Here is an 18455-nt window from a genome sequence, read left to right as displayed (position 1 = left end):
TGTTGCTTTGAAATACAGTGGCTTTCTCTGGAGAGCGCACGTATTCAAGTAAAAATGTACTTGGTATTTTGGACCTGTTTTATTTTTTTATGGACAATCCAAAGCAAGGGTGGATCAAAGGAGGGAAAACACTTAGTGAATGAACGTGTTAGGAAATGAGGCATTCTGTGGGCTTCATATACAAGAAAAGGGGGTAGATAGATCTCTCTATTCTGACGTTACTAGGAACTTTTAACTGGCTGCCTCATGAAGAGGAATGGGAAGGGAAGAGAGAAAGAAATGGAGAGTGGAGATGCTCTTACATACTCATTGCTGCTTATTTTTCCAGTCTGTGTGGGATGTGCTCTGCATCTAAATTGAGCCATTTAGTTCCCTTGCAATGAGGGAGGATTGCAATTGGCCTTTTCAGTTGCATCAGTGTTACATTAAACTGAATTGATCTCTGTCTGTCTGTCTTCTCTCCTTCCCACCTATTTCTCCTCTGCATCCAGGATTCCATCTTTATTAAGGCACAGTGAATGCACTACTCTGGATTTATTGCTGTGTTAATAGGAACAAAGTGGAGTCTATAGCCGCGCGTAGGCAGAGGAAGGCTAGGGCTAATGGGGCTTAGCCCCACCAAACATGGCTCAAGTCCCATCACTGCCATGTCGCATTGCCACAGCGCCATGCCCAGCACCCCCACCATGTGCTCTTCTGTTGCATAGAGCAGCAGTGCATGCTGGCCCCTCTACAGCCATGCAGGAGGGAGGAGTGGGGATCAAGCGGTGCGCTCTGCACCATGCCTTGCACTGCCCCCAGTCCCCCCAAATAATATTTTCTCCCGATGTGTATGTGGCTGTGTCCAGATGAGCAAGCACATTCCTGTTTGAGACACTGCAAGAGGCATGCTGGGAATGAAAAAATGTTCCCCATGCTGCATATTTTCAGCATGGGCTCTAATTTTGATACTGAGAAATCCTAGTATTAAAAAAACAAACAAACATGCTGGGAAAAAGCGGCACAGGGCACACTCCTGGAATGTGCCCTGAGGCAACTGGAGGCTGGGTCCTCCAAAGAGACACTCTGGCACCTGGTCAGAGGGTCTCTATGCCTGCCCCTGCTGCTCCAGCACTCTGCCTCAATGTGCTGGGAGCAAATAGGAGTGGGGCAAGTCTGCAGCAGTGTCTCGGACCCAGGTAAGTAGGGACACAGGGGTGGGTGGGTCTGTGTGGGCGGGGTGGAGGGACTGTGGGGGTGGGGGGACTGCTTCTGCCTGTGCTGCTGGAAGACCTGGTCAGAGGGTCTCTATGCCTGCCCCTGCTGCTCCAGCACTCTGCCTCAATGTGCTGGGAGCAAATAGGAGTGGGGCAAGTCTGCAGCAGTGTCTCGGACCCAGGTAAGTAGGGACACAGGGGTGGGTGGGTCTGTGTGGGCGGGGTGGAGGGACTGTGGGGGTGGGGGGACTGCTTCTGCCTGTGCTGCTGGAAGCCACAGGTGACAGCAGGAGCTGGCTTGATGCTGTCTGAGGGTGTGCGAGTCGGGCTGGGCCAGCGCCATGTGCAGCCACCGGTCTGAGGCAGCCCTGTGCCACCGGGGGTCTCAGCCAGGAGCGGAGAGGACGAACCCCTTCCAAACAGTCCCCCCTGCAGTCCCTCCACAGCCACAAACTCCCCCACAATCCACCCACAACCCCACCCCCAAATCACCCCCACAAACCTCCCACCCACAAACCCCACACCACCCCAAACCCCTGCACAAGCTCCACACTGCCCCCACAAACCTCAGCCCCGCAAACCCTACACCCATCCCATGTCCTGGTGCTGGGAGGGAGCTAGTGGGGGGCAGGCAGGGCCTTCAGGTCAGGAGTGAGGGGCACTGGGGGGGACTGTGGGTTAGGAGTGAGGGGCAAGGGCAGAGTAGAGCACCAGCATATCACTGCTGCTCAGCACCCCACATCCTGGTGAGCAAAGCGGGCAGGGGTAGCTCTGATTTTTCTATGATGGAGAAACCAAAAGCAAACACCGAAGTGTATAGATATTTAGAATTCATTTTATTATGATGATAGTGGCACTGGCAGGCTTCCTTTAAACTTGTAAATATATCAATAAAACATTGCTGAACTGATCTCTCTCTATATAGTGGTGTTTCATTTTAATTGTGGAAGAACACGGATTTTGAGTATTTTAATGAGAGAATTTTGTTTTTTTATCAGAGAATTTGCAATTTTTAAGCAAGGAACACTGGGATCTCTGCTGGTGGTGGGATCTGAGCAGAGGAGCCTGCCCAGGGCCAGCAGTGGGGACCCAGCTGGAGGGCAGATGAGGTGCATGACTTCTTGGCCATTTGGGGCCAAGAGGACACGCTTTGACAGTTTGAAGTGGGCCGCTGCAAAAACTACATCTGGGTGATAACTGCCCAAATGACAGAGCAGGGACACCAGAAGACATGACAGCAGTGCTGTCTGAAGGCCAACTGTGCAACCACGGCCCACTGGCAGCTGCCCAGAGGTGCAGGCAGCTCTGCTGCAGTGCCTGTACCAGAGCCCAGGCAGACCTGTGGTCCCCGTCTGGGTCTGGCAGGTGCGCAGCCATGGGCCGCAGGTCCGAGGGGGCAGATGCTGTTGCAGGTGGCAGCAGGTCACAGCCAGGCACCAGCCCCTACTGGGTTCAGGGGCCACTCTAGGTTAGAGCTGCTTCAGCAGTCCAGTTGGCACAAGGGGCTAGTGTCCATAGATACCAACTGACTGGGCCTCAGAAGCTCCTGAGGGCAAGTAGCCTTGAGCTGCTCACCGGGCCAACTGCTGGGGCCTGCACAGGTGCTGGCCCCAGGCTCTAGCTCCCCCTGGCTGAAGATCCAGGAGGAACTGGGCAGGGTCAGTTTGCCCCAAGTGTCACAATTTGCCCCACACCACTTGCATGTTCAGGCATGTGTGCTAAGGAACAGATCTCTGGCACAAATTTGTGCTGCTGCTATTTGAGCTGCTGCAAGCACCCATGCCTGCATGTGTGGACGCGTCCTATGTCCACAATGCTGGTGGGGAGGGAGTTGGAATCTAATGGGAGCTGTTCAGCCTTGCATTGCAGCATATGGTAAACTCTGGGTCTCGATCCCCATACCTTAATAAACTTTTCCAAGCTGTGTTTTAGCTTGTGGTATGGCAGCAGCTAAGCCTCCTGAGTGCATCCCACATATGTTGTCACTCCAGCGAGGACTTCTCATTGCAGCCCGCTCCACTTCATCAGGATACTTCTCTCTCACTGAACGGCTTTAAGCCCTGTGTTTTAAAGGAAAAAGGTACGAACAGAGGCTTATACGACCAGGGTCTGAACAGGAGACTATCCAGACTGTACAGGGCCAGGAACCTATTTATTTCTGCATTTTAAATCCAAGAGTGACCATTACTAGCTGCTTCAAAAGAACATGAAAGAATTCCTCAGTAGATGGGAGTTGCTCTGTCCTTTAGAGGAAATTTCATCCTAGCCCCCGTTAGTTTGGGGTTAGCTTACTCCAGTGGTTCTCAACATTTTTAGGCTTGAAACATCCTTTGTTTCACCTGAAGCACCCCTGGGAAAATGTAACATCTTTGTTTTTTTTGCCTACAGAAAAATAGTAGAGCAGTTCTGTTGCAAATACCTCAAAGACCACAAGTCTGATTGTTTTAGCACTGTTGTTGGCTACAAAGGACCAACTCTCAGGATCATCTTAAATTCTAATTTATTAGATGGGATGTGAAGTTACAATAACATTATAAATGTGAACCTTTGGGGGTTATGATGGGTACTGGTCACCTTAGCGCGCGCACACGTACACGCACGCATACACACTCACACCCTCACTCATTCAAACCCATGTAGTATAGTATATAGTAGCTGCTGTAGTGATTGTGAGACCACTGGTGTTAGTATATCTACCTATCCAGGGATGGCCAGTCCAGGTTTCCTCCAAGGTGGTGTTGTCTCCAGAAGGGGGTTGCTGGCTGGTCCTTCTGGTTGGGCAGGTTGGGTGCTGATCAGGTTGAAGATGAAGAGGGTTCCCTTCCAAAGTATCTGTGGTTAAGCCATGACCTTGGTATTGCAGTTTCAGATGTTCTCTTCCTGTTAAACTCTTGTCAGCAGTGAGTTTGCCACTGGTCAGTGCCTTTCTTAAAGAAGGGCAGGACCAGTGGGAGCCATTTCAAATCAGAAACTGAATGGTCATATATTCACCCAACAAATATTGCTGTCATCAGAAAGATTTTAAGTAGTGATAAGCCCCAGTTCCCCCCACACTCTCTCCAAAGCTCCCCTGAGTTCAGATTGGAAGCTGGAGTGGGAGGAGGGGGAGAATTGTTCTGAGCCCAAGTCCTGTCTGTGTGGAGCTGTTTGTTGGGATTGATCTGTGAGTAGGACGGTCTAGAAAGCTTTAGGATTTTTTTTGTATTTTTTCCAGTTTTTCATAGTTAAGGGAGGCTGACCTATTTTATCCAACCAATAGTGCAGTGGTCAGGGCTGTGATATGGGAGACCCAGGTTCAAGGCCTATATTTGCCTGATTTAACCTGAAGCAGATCCCAAATGAATATTTTAATCATCAGCCCACTGAGTAGTCATCCTCAATCTTTAAATATGGGTAACCCCATTTTTGAGCTCATGGCCTGATTTCCAAGTGTGAAGCTGACTTCTACTACTGAATTATAATAGGGCTGGGAGCATCATTCATAAATAGTGTGCCCCCGACTTTGTGAACCAGTGCTGTTGAGTTGATCTTTCAGTTGCTTCTCTTGGAGCTGCTCTGCTTTGAATCAATAATTCAACCTTCAGAGACCCTGAGAGACTGATACTGTAGCCTTAAGGTGAGGGTATTTGCTTGGAATACCAGAGATCACACAACAATCAGCCCTTTTCACACCAGTTTAGGATCTAAAAGGAGAGTGAGCAAAATCATCTGTGAGCAGAGCATGTCCTTTTGAAAAGTGCATTTTCATTACGGGAGTGTTTGAATCAGCGCGTTATAATCTGTATAGGGCGTATGGTGTTTTGCATGGAATTAAATCTTTTGATATTAACTACACTTTATTAACAAGCACATAAGAAATATCAGCTGTAAGATGCATCAGCTTGAGTGATTCACAAAGGCGCCGGGCTCTGAATAGGACAGCTGGTGCTGTGGTGATTAGGATGACCACTAAGCATTAAATGTTGATTCTCCCAATGTCCTTCTTTTTCCCCTCAGATGTTTGTTTCTTTATTATCTTGTGTTATGGTCATGGAGAAGAGAGAGGCCTTAGTTATAAATAGTGGGGGGGCAGGGGGTGCTCCTCTAATGATACTGCTAGTCACAGGCAGCAGTCTGCTAGCAGGACTGCTAGTTCCCTCTGGGTACTGCGCTTCTAGAGCAATGCTTCCCAACCTTTCTATACTTAAGGCATCTCTCAGAAAATGCCAGCTCCTTAGCTTTCCTCGTTCTTTGACTATGGAATAATAATAGAGCAATCCTTCTGTTCCCAAAAACTCAGAAAGACCACAGCACGTCAGAATGTGTTGGACACTATGAATTCCTATTTGGTTTATCTTGTGAATTGTGTGTGGATATTCACATGATATCAAACTGGTATCAAGTGGAGTGCCTCAGGGGACTGACCTGAGGCTGGTTTTGTTCAATATCTTCATCAGTGACCTGGAAGATGGCATAGAGTGCACCCTCAGCAAGTTTACAGATGAAACCAAGTTGAGGGAAGTAGTAAATATGCTGGAGGATAAAGCTAGGATTCAGAGACACCTAGGCAAATTGGAGGATTGGACCAAAAGAAATCTCACGAGGCTCAATAAGGACAAGTGCAAAGTCCTGCACTTAGGACAGAACTCCCATGCACTGGTACTGGCTGGGGACTGGTTGGGTAAGCAGCAGCTCTGCAGAAAAGGACCTGGGGGTTACAGTGGACAGTAAGCTGAATATGAGCCAACAGTGTGTCCTTGTTGCCAAGAAGGCGACCAGGATACTGGGCTTCATTAGTAGGAGTGCTGCCATCAGATCAAGGGAAGTGATTATTCCCTTCTATTCAGCACTGGTTAGGCCACATCTGAAGTACTGTGTACAGGTTTGGGCCCCCCACTACAGAAAGGATGTGGACTAATGGGAGAGAGTCTAGTGGAGGGCAAGAAAAATGGTTTGGGGGCTGAAGTGCATGACTTCTGAGGAGAGGCCAATGGAACTGGGCTTATTTAACCTGGAGAAGAGAAGGCTGAGTGAGGACTTAATAGCAGCCTTCAACTACCTGAACTGTGGTTCTAAAGAGGACAGAGTTAGACTGTTCTCAGTGGTGGCAAATGACAGAACAAGGAGCAATTGTCCAAACTTGTGGCAATGTAACGTTAGGTTAGATGTTAGGAAGAATTTTCTCACTAGGAGGGTAGTTAAACACTGAAACAGGTTACCCAGAGAATCTCCATCCTTGGAGGTTAAGACCCAGCTAGACAAAGCCCTGGCTGGGATCATCTAGTTGGGGCTGGTCCTGCTTTGAGCAGGGGGTTGGACTAGGTGACTTCCTGAGGTCTGTTCCAACCCTAATTTTCTATGATTCTGTTACTCTAACAATGCTAAGGCTGGCAGATATCATGGCAATCCAGAGTACTATGGCACCCTGGCTGGGAACCACTGTTCTAGAGGGGCTTTCATAGCTGTGTTGCCTAGTGTCATGCAGCAAGATTTTCTTCAGGCATTGCCTCATCCAGGCCCAGTCCTAGCCTGGATTAAATAACTATAGAAAGGCATGCTAACTCTATTCCAAGATCTGCATGTACTTTCTTTGTATGGTTCTGAGGGGCATTATGCAGCTATGACCTTAGCAAATTACCTCCAAAAATCACAACACTTGCTTCTTCCCTGCCCAGGAGCTATGGAAAAGGTGTAGAATTGAAGAGAGAAGCTATTGGCACTGATAGAGGCCTGATCAGCTTGGAATGCAGCAACCCTTTCAAGGGTATAGGTTGCTTCCTCAGCCCAACAAAGGGTATGTATACCCGAAAGCTTGCAAAGAAGAATTTTTCCAACTATCTGAGTTGGTCTAATAAAATATATCAGATTTACCCAAAGAACCTTGGCAACCCTTTCAATAACAGACCATCAAGAGCACTTCATCCTATTGATCTGTTCAAGCTGCTGGGGAAGGCTGATTGCTAGATGTTGGAGCTGTAGCACCATCTGTTTGTTGATACTCTGCTCTCCTTGCCATAAAACCTGGAGGCTAACCTCTGTTAGCTTTTTCCCAGTGCCTGTAAACAAGCACTTTCATGCAAATTGGTTGAGTCAAATGTAGTCCTCACAGAAGAAGTGGTTCTGGAGAGAAGAGAGAAAAGAGAAAGAAAGAAAAAAACCCAAAATGGTTTGAATCGGATCAGGAGACCAATTAAAAGCTCCAAATCAAACTGGAAGCCTCCAAATTGATTCAGAAAAGATTCGGCCGATTCAGAGATTTGACCATAGACTAAACAGGCAGCCGTCCTCACCAGGCTGGACACAGGTGGGCGGAGTGGGGAGAGAAAGGGTGTGGGGGAGGGAGGGATTGGGGCTGGGATAAGCTTCCCAGCTGGGTCAGGGGACACAGGACTCAAGGAGGTGGGTGGGAGGGTGCGAGATGCAGGATGCAGGCATGGTAGCACTCAGAGCAGGGGCTATGCTCTGCTGCTGCTTGCCTAGCCAGGGCAGGGGGAAGGGGGACGGGAAGCAGGAGCAGCCCGCTCCAGGCAGAAGAGGGCAAGTGGCAGCAGGACATAGCCCCCACTCCCAGTGCTGCTGTGCCCACATCCCGTGCCCCCCTGCCCCAGCTGGGCAAGTAGCGACAGAGCAGAGCCCCTGCTTCCAGCGCAGATGTGGGTGCGGCAACGCTGGGAGCAGGGGCTATGCCCTGCTGCTGCTTGTACCCTTCTGCCCCCCACCCCTCTTGCTGCAAGTGCTGCCACGCCTGCATCCCGCACCCCCTGCCCCAGCTGGGCAGCTTGTCCCAGTCTCAGCCCCAGCCCCAACCCCAATCCCTCCTTCCCCCATGCCCCTTCCCTTCCCCCTCCCCCAACCCAAACAGACTTACCAGCTGGAGACAGCTGTGTCCAGCGTGGTAGGGACTGCTGCCTGCTTAATCTATGGTCAAATCTCCGAATCGGTGCCATATCTTCGGATCCAATTTGGCTGAATTGAATTGGGACAGTGATTCAAATCTGAATCGAATCACTGTCCCTCCGAATCGGCCGAATCCGAAGTGAATACTTGCCATTTCGCACAGGCCTATTGCACACCCCTTATATACTTATAGGCTGTCACCAAGTCACCCCTGAGCCTACGCTTCTCTAGGATGAAGGGTGCCATGTCTCTCTGCCTCTCCTCATAAGGCCTTTCTGAGCTCTGTACTTCTTTACCACCTGGAGAGAGACAGCTCCACCTGCCTGAGACCTGCTCTAGAATATCTAAAGGCAAAAATTTACAAGAGAAAGACACAGAGAAGTAAGCCCTTCATGCAGCATTCTTCTGTCCCTTCACTTTGTTTCCAAACTTTCTGAGTCTGCATATAACAGCTCTGATGCTTTGAAAATATGCCTGTGCAAAATGATTAGTTGTGTATGTGCCTAGATACAGATGCAAGTGAATCCCACAAAAAAGAGCAGGCCTCATTGGTACAGGTTGGATGGGCTCACTTGAAAATTTGACTCAAAAAGATCCTCAGTCCTAGGAATTAAAAAAGAAAAAAAAAAAAAAAGAAAAGAAAAGATAAAAACCAGGATGGTTGGAATTTTTCAGACTGAAAGGTGCAAGAGAAGAGACAGTGTGCTCCCTTTACGGGCCCAATACTTTACAAGTTAGTCTGTATGACCAGACATCACTGAGTTGGGATATCGATAGGAGGGCTAGGGACAGAAATTGCATATAAACCAGCATAAGTGATTGAAACTGGTTCAAATCTGTAACACAACAGAAGTTCAGTGCACATAAACTGCTTTTAAAATAGCCAAAACCGGTTTAAGATAAACCTAAATGGAGGTAGTATCAGAGACTTAACTGATTTAGGTTAAATAGTTTATTGAACTTCTGTCCCAGATCCCCTCCAGATTCAAGTTAATTCACAGACCCCCAGCATCCCAGGATGCGTTGCACCTCCCCTGCAACCCCGCCCTCGCGGGGTGTGCGGGCTAGCTTTGGCCCAAGCTGTCTGCTCAAGCTGTTTGCTCCAAGCAGGGAGGCATCTTCTAGTGCCCTCCAGCTTCCAGCCTGAGCCACTGCAGGCATGTGGCTGCATTTCCAGAATCAAGTGAATGTCTATTCACTTGCTTATCAGTTCAGTCTACACAGCTTAGACTAACCTGCAAAGATTGAATCAATTAAACCTCGGCTTTTTGACTGTACTGAAGCAAGGTGGCTGAGTTATTAACCAAATGGTGGGATGGGCATCTTTGCATATTATATACCAATAAAAAAACCTGAGACAGATCTCTTCACATTGGCATCGTGCTCGGGCAAAACTAAACTGTTCAATGGAAATATTTGAGGCCAAAAACCACTTTTGACTTTGGCCTAGCAACACTTCAAGGATCATTTTATTTCTGTGATGGTGGCTGTATTCCGTCATGTAATGAAAAGTCTGTATTTTTCTTATACAGACTCCCAGCACCCAGATGTATTAGATAATCTGTATCCACTCTATCTGTGAGTAGCAGAGGCCTGACCAGGAGTCGTTTTTGAGTTCTATCTTGCTTCCTGCCAAGCAAGCAGCGCTGCTGTGGAGGGCACATCTATGGGATGTTTTGAATAGCTTTAAAGCTGCTGTATTTTTTTTTCCTTTCAAAACAAACAAAAAAAAGTGACCATATGGGAGTGGGTAAACATATATACTGTTTGTTCACTGATTATGTTTCAGGGCTTGGCAAATAAAGGATGAAATTCACCTGACAAAAATCTGGCATTGTTTCCCGTGCCACATCCTGGGTAATGACACGAGAGGAATCTGTGTTGCTAAATTAGATGAGCTCTGTATTAAGAGAATCATTCACAAAAGTGCTAAACCTGCAGCCAGCATTGAAGCTATGCACACTCTGATTGGTGCTCAGGCACCTCCTCTGAACTCTTCTTTCCCACAACAGGTTCCTTCTTTTAAGTTCTGTGTATGTTGCTACATCTTTGCTTCTGAGCATTATTGTTATGGCTTTTGTGCCCATACTTGCTGAGGCCTGAGGTTGCTAGCACATGGCCCGTAGTCCTTCAGTTGCTTATCCATTTCTTTGTTACTGTGGTTGTTGGGGCCTTCATTCTGTAGTGTGGTGTCCTGTGGGCCCTCTGCAGCCATGTCTACATGGCAGATTTGTCATCCCAGATACCAGTGCTTTCACATGTGCTGCAGTGTTTCACATAGGCTGTCTCCTGAGCTAGTAGCAGTGTAGTTGTCTCTGTGCTATGCTGCAGATGGACTGATTAGCTTGTGTGTAGGTACTGTTACCCAGCCATAGCTTGGATTGGTCATATAACTCATTCCTACACTGGGCCTCTGGATGGCTGAGGCTCTTTCTAAGTGCTCCTAGTCCTGCCCTGGCCTTGTCCATCTAGATGTGCTATGTTTCTGCTGCTGCGTCACAGTTGCCTTAAGTTTAGTCCCTACCATTGGCCTGAGTGTTAGCTGTTTTGTATAACTTATTTTCCACTTCAGCCCAAACCATTGCCAGTGCTTTGTATGGCTGTTTAATGGTGAGACCCAGACCTGCTCACTTCTCTTAGGTCTTTGGCTCCTCTATTGGAGCAGACTGCCTCCTCAGCTACGTATTTCTAACAACGGCTGTGTGCTGCCTACCTCTACTGTTTTGATTGCTGCAAGCAGCCTTTGATGGGAATCAGAGCCTTAGTTTTCCAGCCCGTTGCTCCCTGTGTCAGGCAATTGGCTAGTTCCTAGGAAGTTGCACTGTAGTGGTCCAACATTGCTGAGCTAGAAACTTTTCCTGCCTGCTTTGTCCATATTGTCAGGCTCTTGTCACCATATTGTCACTTCATTTTGGGTGCTTCTGCCTTTGTTGCTTTGTGGGCACCCATGGAAAAGAACGTCTAGAGGTTAGTGAGGAAACTAAGGGAAATAAGACAGGGAAGGGACCAGAAAAAGGATGGTGAGGGGCAAATCTCTTAGCACGTGAAGGAAGGGGAGGTTATGAGGAGGCCATTTAAGGGCTCTTTAAACTCTTGGAGTGTGGAGGATGGATATAGATAGGTATTTCTGGGTTGTGAGGAGGGACTGCATGCAATTTTCTAATGTGGCAACCTCAACTGACTGCAAAATATCCTTACCTCTGAATGAGATTTTTAAGATTTGATTAGCTAGAATATGTTTGTGTTAACGCTTTCAGCTCCTCAGAGACTGTCTTTGGCAGGGAGTAGCTGAGTGAAATGGAGCACACAAGTCCATTTCCTACTCCCAGTGCCATGTTGGATATGACTCTCTGCTCTGTGTCCACAGCAGTACTTCATCCTCCTGATCATCACAGATGGCGTCATTAGTGACATGGATGAGACAAGACATGCGGTAGTGCAGGCCTCCAAGCTGCCCATGTCCATCATCATCATAGGAGTGGGGAATGCAGACTTTGCAGCCATGGAGTTCCTGGACGGTGACAACCGGGTGCTCCGGTCATACACCGGCGAAGAGGCTGCCCGGGACATTGTGCAGTTTGTGCCATTCCGTGAGTTCCGCAATGTAAGTGCATGAGGCTTTGTGGTGTCTAGTAGATGCCCTTCATGGCCAGCAGGAGAGAAGCCAGCTCCAGAAATCTCACCCCAGGGGGGAAGCTCCTGTAGAGATCTGAAATGAGATGCCATGCTCATTTTCTTTCAGTAAGGGGGAACAATTCGATTCTTTTAGCACAGTTGGGAACAATCAGTGCTTAGACCAGGTCTGCATTAGAAGGATTTGCCACCACATCTTCTGTCATCTTACAAGTGCCAGCATTTCTGTTTCACAAGAGCCCGTGCACCTGTGGCTGCTTTGCTTGTTCCATGCACTCTTGCTACAAGATGTAAGTTGGCAGAAAGCACAGTGCATGGTGGGTCAGAGTCCAGGGCTCGCACCTAGTGGTATTGCTATGCTTTTAAAATATGTCTGTGCTGGCATAAAACTAGTGTTGGCTGAGGGCTCATATCATTCCAGGTGACAGAAAAGTGAGTGTTGCTGGCTTCCATCATGTTTGTGTGTGGACTCATGCAAACGTTTTGGTGAGAGAAGGCAACTTCTGAAGACAACTTACTAGTGCAGACCAGGCCTAAGAGACTGCATGCTTCAGCCAGTCGCACCCCTCTCAAAAACAGATGGTTGTGAAATCAGGTTTGTGACAGGGGGCACTCTCCAGGGCCACCCACCTGTCTAGGGCAGTCTTCCCAGCATTTCCTGCCATGCCTTGTTTTTAAGATACTAGTTATAATACTGTGGGAAGCTGCCCATTTAATGCCCCAATGTCTAGGGGTTTACACATGACTCCAACCTTCCTTTATCATGCCCCAGGCCTCACAGATGTTCCACTATTGTTATCAACTCTGTGCACCCTCTTGGCGTGGAGCCCTCTGGCTCCTGTGTCTCTACAGAACTCGGGCACTGAGTTCTCTGGTGCCTAACTGTCTTTGCCTCTCTCCCCAGTGCCTGACTCTGCATCTTTCTCTGACGTCTAGCTCTCTGCACCTATCCCTGGTGCTCCATGTCTCTCTCTCCGCACCTCCCTCTCTGGCGCCTGGCTCTGCACTGCCCTCTCTGGCATCTCTCTCTAGCACCCAGCTCTGCACCATCCTTTCTCTGGCACCCAGCTTTATGTGCCTGTCACTGGGCTCTGCCCAGATCCTGTGCCCTTTTCTCAGAGCACTAATGAGGCACCCAAACCTCTCCTTATAGCCTCATCCTGGTCCCCTGGATTAAACAATAACACAAATACAAGCCCCTGGGCTACAACGTAACAACACTAACGGAGACTGTGTTCTATCTCTTTAATAGGGTAAAACTGCCACCCTTAGGACAACACATCTCTCAGCCCTGGGTACCTTAGACCCCTGGATCCTCACTGTTCTTGTAGGCAGCACCTAGTCTCAGATAGATAGCTCACTTGGGCAGAGGCTCCTTTCCTTGGCAGTTGCTAGAGAGAAATAGTGTCCCTGCTAGTTCCAGCCCTAGGCTTATATGTCCCCCAGGGCCCTACCTCCTCCTGGTCAACCGACTGCCTGCAGGTGTGGGCCAGTTACCCTATTAGGCCGTTGCTTGGGCAACCCACAGCTGTGGAGCTCTGCCTAGCCTTCTGAGCAGCCTGGCCAGCCTGCTTCTGCCCTTTAAAGTGGCAGGCACATCTTGGTGCCCTGCTACAAAGTTCATTCCATCAGACTTGGAATCCCACCTGCTTCTCTTGAGATGCTGGGCTTCAGATGAGATATAAACTGCTTTGAAATTCTCCAGATTGCCAAGTCACCTGAGTCTCAGACAAGTGCTTGGGCAGTAGTACTTGGTGCTTCTATACACCAGGGTTGAGCAAAATATGGCCCATGGGCCAAATCCAGTCTGTGACAGACTCAATTTCCCAGTGGTGGTGGCTCTTTCTGGCTGCCCCTGCTGACCCCCCCCCTCCTGCCCGGGCACCCCGGCTCGTCCGCCTCACAACCACTGCCGGGGGCAGGACCTGTGCAGGCAGGGTGCATGGCTGGCAGGGCTGGGATGGGGCCAGAGCTGGGCTTGAGAGAGGCAAGTGGGGCTGGGGTGACCCCAGGATTTTGGGGCGGTGAAAGCATAGAGCTGGAGCCAGGGCAGAACCATGATGCACAGCCCTTATGCCCCTGTGACAGGTGCAGGTTCTATGGTGTGCATAGAACAGATCACGGCTCTGTCATGGCCTCATGTTGTCACTGCCCCAAAATCCCGGCCCTGTCCATGGACACAGCTCCATGCCCCAGACACTGACCTGCCCCATGGAGACCCCAGGATCACAGGCACATGACAGTACAGGGTTGGGGCCAGGAAGAACCCTGGTTTTGTGGGTAGGGGTGTGCATGGAGTACATTGCAGCCCTGCCCCAGCCCTGTGATGTCACAGCCCCATAATTCATGGAGTCAAGCCAGAAGCCACGTGAGGAGCTGCATCTGTGGCTGGGATCTTGGGGTGGTGACAGCACAGGGCTGGGGTAGAGCCGCGATCTGCTCCCTACATGCCTCTGCCCATGTGCTCTGCCTCTGCCCTGTGCTCACTGCAAGGGCATCTGGGCAGATCGCAGCTTTGCCCTGGCTCTACCCCGGCCCTATGCTGTCACTGCCTCATGATCCCAGGGTCTCCCTGGCCCTGCCTGCCTGTCTCACCTCTGGCCACATCCCAGTTGCCCAGCCACACTCCCTGCCCACGCAGGTCCCACCCCTGGTGGTGGGTGCGGGGCTGATGGGCTGGGGTACCTGGGCAGCGGAGCTGAGTCCAGCAGTAGCAGCAGCCAGGTGCCACCTCTGACAGGGCTGCTGAGAAACGGAGTCTGACCACTGGATGTATTCACCATTTTGCCCACCCCTGTTCTATACCATCTTTTTTCTGAGCATCTCAAAATGCTTTACAGCCAATCACTGAAGTCCTCTGTAAACATAGTAACACTGCCTGATTCGCACAAGTCTGACAGAGCTAGGGTTATAGTTCAGAATCCCTGACACCCCCCCAATCCTTCTAGGCAGTCATCTTTCTCTGTGGGTGCAGACAAATGAAACAGTTTTATTGATTAGGAGGGAAGTTATTATGGATCAGTTTGACACATGCTAAGTGTTTTGTGTGTCCCTCCTAGCCCACAGGAAATGAAACCTATACTGATCATTTAGCAGCTCTTTCATTCACTTCCCCAGTTCAGTATCTGCTAACTAAGGGACAGAGCAGACGCATGAATCAGCTACCAAGACATGTAGTCCACTTCTCTTAATTTGCTGTAATGGTTTTGTCTGTTCATGCCCTGCATGTTTATGATGTGCCAATTCTCAAAGTTGTTACCCTGGAGATCCGACTTTCTAGGGAAGAATAACATGACAGTGTGGTGGCTATAACCTGACCATCATTCCTTCCTCTGTTAGACCACCTGCTGTGTCCAAGGTTGAATGAGCTCTTTAATGAGTGCATCATACCTAGGCAGCAAAGCCCTCTAAAGTGCTCTGGGGCCCCCGGGGGGAAGGAAAGGTACATGATCAAAACACATTCTTACTAATGGATCGGTCTTGTTGGACTCCATTTGTGGTACTGAGTGGGTGCGAGCAGAAGTCACTGTGATGGTAATTGCTTGCTTCGCTATCATTTGGCCTTGAAGAAAAAGCTGGCAAAAGTAGTTGGACCCTAATACCAGCCCAGCACTGGTGAATGGCTGTGGTCGCTGTTGGGAAGCAGTGACTATGATGATTCACGTATCTTGTTTGTTTGTTTGCATCCAGGCACCTAAAGAAACATTGGCCAAAGCAGTACTGGCAGAACTACCCCAGCAAGTTGTTCAGTATTTCAAGCATCAAAACCTGCTTCCCATCAACTCAGAGCCTGCGTAGTGCTGAGCGCATTAGTGTCATCTGCATGTTGCCAGTCGTTGTCGAATCCCCAAGGGTGCATTTCATGTGCTTTTAAAGATTGGTATTTTTTAATGTAATTCTTTTTATTTGTAAAGACCTGAAAGCTCACCCCAGAGAAGTTACCTGCCTTTACTTTTTACATTCCTAGGCCAGGGGGTAACACTAATAGGCCAAACAGAGACCTCTCCCAATGCCATTGCATCACTTTTATTAAGTATTGAATGTACTTTGTATAATTCTAGTGGAACAGAAACACATTTTTACAATTGGAACTTGCCTTTTCCAAGCAAGGAAATGCTTAATATATTATTAATATTATTATCCAATGAACTGTGCATAGGTCACGTATCTGTGTTGTACCTGTACCTCTTTCATGCTCTATGTTCATTTTTATACCGTGTACATGTTATTTGTTATACTCAGGTTAATAAAGAAACTCAAACAACCAGAGGGCTGATTCCATTGCATGGACATAATGCAGACCTCTTAGCTCCCTGTCTTTAAGGTTTGTTTGGTTTTGTTGACTTGGACCAAATGGGTTACCTGTGTGATCATTTGACTCCTCCTTTGCAAGAAGGATGTCTGGCTTATTTTTCCAGTTGCTTGTATCTTAAATATTGACTGGAGTCCCCATCCATCAAAGCACAGAAGCAAATGCTTAAGTCCCACTGATTTCAATGGTTGGTTGAAATGTGTAATTAAAACGAAGCCTTTGTGTAGGTTTTTGGCTGGATAAGGATGGCATAATAGTTTGATTAAATGTAAACATGCTCTTTTTTTGCTAGGTTAGGACCCAGGTTTTCTGTCAAATGCATTTGGGACATGGTATAATCACACACACTTAATTACTTGACCCTCACAGTACCCATGGAGTGTTGTCTGCATGATGTAGATGGGGAAATGAAGTACGGAGAAGTGAAGTGATTTGTCAAAGGCATCCAGTGAGCAATTAGCAGAATCAACAACTGGTCTCAGATAAGTCCAGGTGCTAACTTGCAGGTGTGTCTGTCACTTAGTTCAGTGAAACTGGGTATGGTCTTTACTTCACATCTCCTTTCATGAAACCATGTTGCTGTTACTATGATGATGACTTTGAGGATTTCAGTTCTCCTTGTGTACTTTGATCTTGTCCAGAATGTATGAGTCTCTGATGGTAGCAGCTGGAGATGGGAGAATTTTACTAGATCAGCAAGTCCATTTCACCAGTATCCAGGCATGTAGGGGGCATGTATCATATATTTAACAATTTGCTATACTTGATCTATGCCAAAAAAGCTAGAAGCATTAAATCTTCAGTGGTGAGTGTCAATGTGGCTTAGTTGGCAGCTCTTTTACCTCTGCTCCAAAAGTTAGTAGATCTCTAACCAGACAAATGCCTCTATTCTAATGCTGAGGGCACATTGTGAAGCTATTTAGAAGACTTCACGTTCTGATAAGATATTAAAACACGGCCCTTGCTTTCCTGTATATGGATATTTCTACTGATGCCAAAGAAGCAGGGCTGTTTTCCAACAGACCTGGGAATCAGACCTCCCTCCGTATGAAACTACTTTCCAGTGTCCTGGCTTGTGTGAAACCCAGATCTGACAGCATAGCTGCTACTCTATCTTGTACCATGACAACACCCTTGGAATCTAACCTATTGTCCTGGAAGTCACTGTGGGTATTGCTGTTGCCTACAGAGCTCTAGAGTAAGCCCAGTGTATTTATACTGAAACCCTGCTGTTACAGGAACTGTTTTACAGCAAATCAAATATAGTTTCTAACAAACATGCATCAGCAGATACATTTGAAACATTGAGGCATGTGTGTGTTAACTTTAGAAGTAGAAGTGAGGTCAGTGGTGGCTCTTCCGGAATATGGAGCTGTTGCACTGGAGGAGCTCAGTAACAGCAATATTCACCTCCCTGAGAAATCAGATTGCAAGAGATCTCCCTGGCTTTCCAGGACAGCCTAGCTCTCATTGATTGACAGATTCTTTACCCGGTCATCAGCTACTTTGTCCCGCTCTCCAGAACTTAAGGGAGGACAGAGGCAGCTTCTCCTTGTCAAAACAGGAGCCATACTTCAAAGGGAAGAGGGAGCCCATCTTGGTGGCCATGGCTGTAACTACCCACAGCAGCGAGGAAGCAGTCATGGGCAGTGTGAGTAATATTCAAATAAAAGGTAAGATAGGAGAGCCTGAACCCAGCTGTTTTTTTCCCCACCCTGCCCCTCTTACTTTCCTGGTCCCTATGTCCCTGTTCCTGAGCCCTATATTTTGTTAAGTCAATCTGGTCTTATTCCAAATGAGTGGTGCATGTGGACAAGTGGCTAAGAATACAGTTCCAGCAGCAGCGCCCTCCAGAGAGGGCTTAGCCATGTCCATTGCGCACATCAGTGGGGTTTTCTACTGAGGTTTGTTTTGTGCTGGGGAGCAAGCACTTGGCACATGCAGTTGGGTAGGAATGAAAGATGGTCTGTTGGTAGGACACCAGATGGGACTTCCCTTGCCATGGTCTCCCCAGGTGACCCTTTTATATATCAGTTCCCTACTTGGAAAATGGGATAAGAGCACTTCACAGGTGCTGTGGGAAGATGCATATTGAGAGTTAGATGTTACAGTGAGGGCCAGAAAATATCTTTGATAGGAGGGGAGCAGGATTGTTGCTAGACATGCTGTCCTGTGTCCCAGTCTGTTTGCTAGTGCTTGTTAAGGCATCACCTGGTGCTGTTACTCGTGTATGCAGTAGACTTAGCAAGGTGCACACAGTTCTGTGCCCTTGCTGAAGTGCACACTACCTGTGCAGGAACTCAGGCTCTTTTCTTGTCTGGCTCCTGCAGTGCTTTGTTTTCCTGGAGGTCTTTGCTTGTAGAGAATTTCTCTAAGGCAAGGAACAGGATTTGTACTTACTTAGGAAGTAACTAAAGAAATCTAATGGCCAGCCTACC

General features: G+C 48.2%; 1 protein-coding gene across 5 annotated transcripts in view; it reads left to right on the top strand.

Moving 5' to 3' along the window:
- Positions 1-17727, top strand: part of CPNE2 (copine 2) — a 211081-nt gene extending 193354 nt beyond the window's left edge. For 3 of the 5 annotated variants that reach the window (XM_006031028.3, XM_025212694.1, XM_006031029.3), the window contains 2 exons: positions 11440-11676; positions 15396-17727. In XM_006031028.3, the coding sequence (XP_006031090.1) occupies positions 11440-11676; positions 15396-15503 (345 nt within the window). In that variant the 3' untranslated portion in view covers positions 15504-17727. The remainder of the gene's footprint in view (positions 1-11439; positions 11677-15395) is intronic. The other 2 variants (XM_025212695.1, XM_025212697.1) reach the window with 2 other exon arrangements.
- The last annotated feature ends 728 nt before the right edge of the window (positions 17728-18455 follow it).

This window comes from Alligator sinensis, unplaced genomic scaffold, assembly GCF_000455745.1.
Source record: "Alligator sinensis unplaced genomic scaffold, ASM45574v1 scaffold1000_1, whole genome shotgun sequence".
NCBI classification, from domain to species: Eukaryota; Metazoa; Chordata; order Crocodylia; family Alligatoridae; genus Alligator; species Alligator sinensis.
The sequence above is the reverse complement of the archived record's forward strand: the minus strand, read 5'-3'. Positions and strand labels throughout refer to the sequence as shown.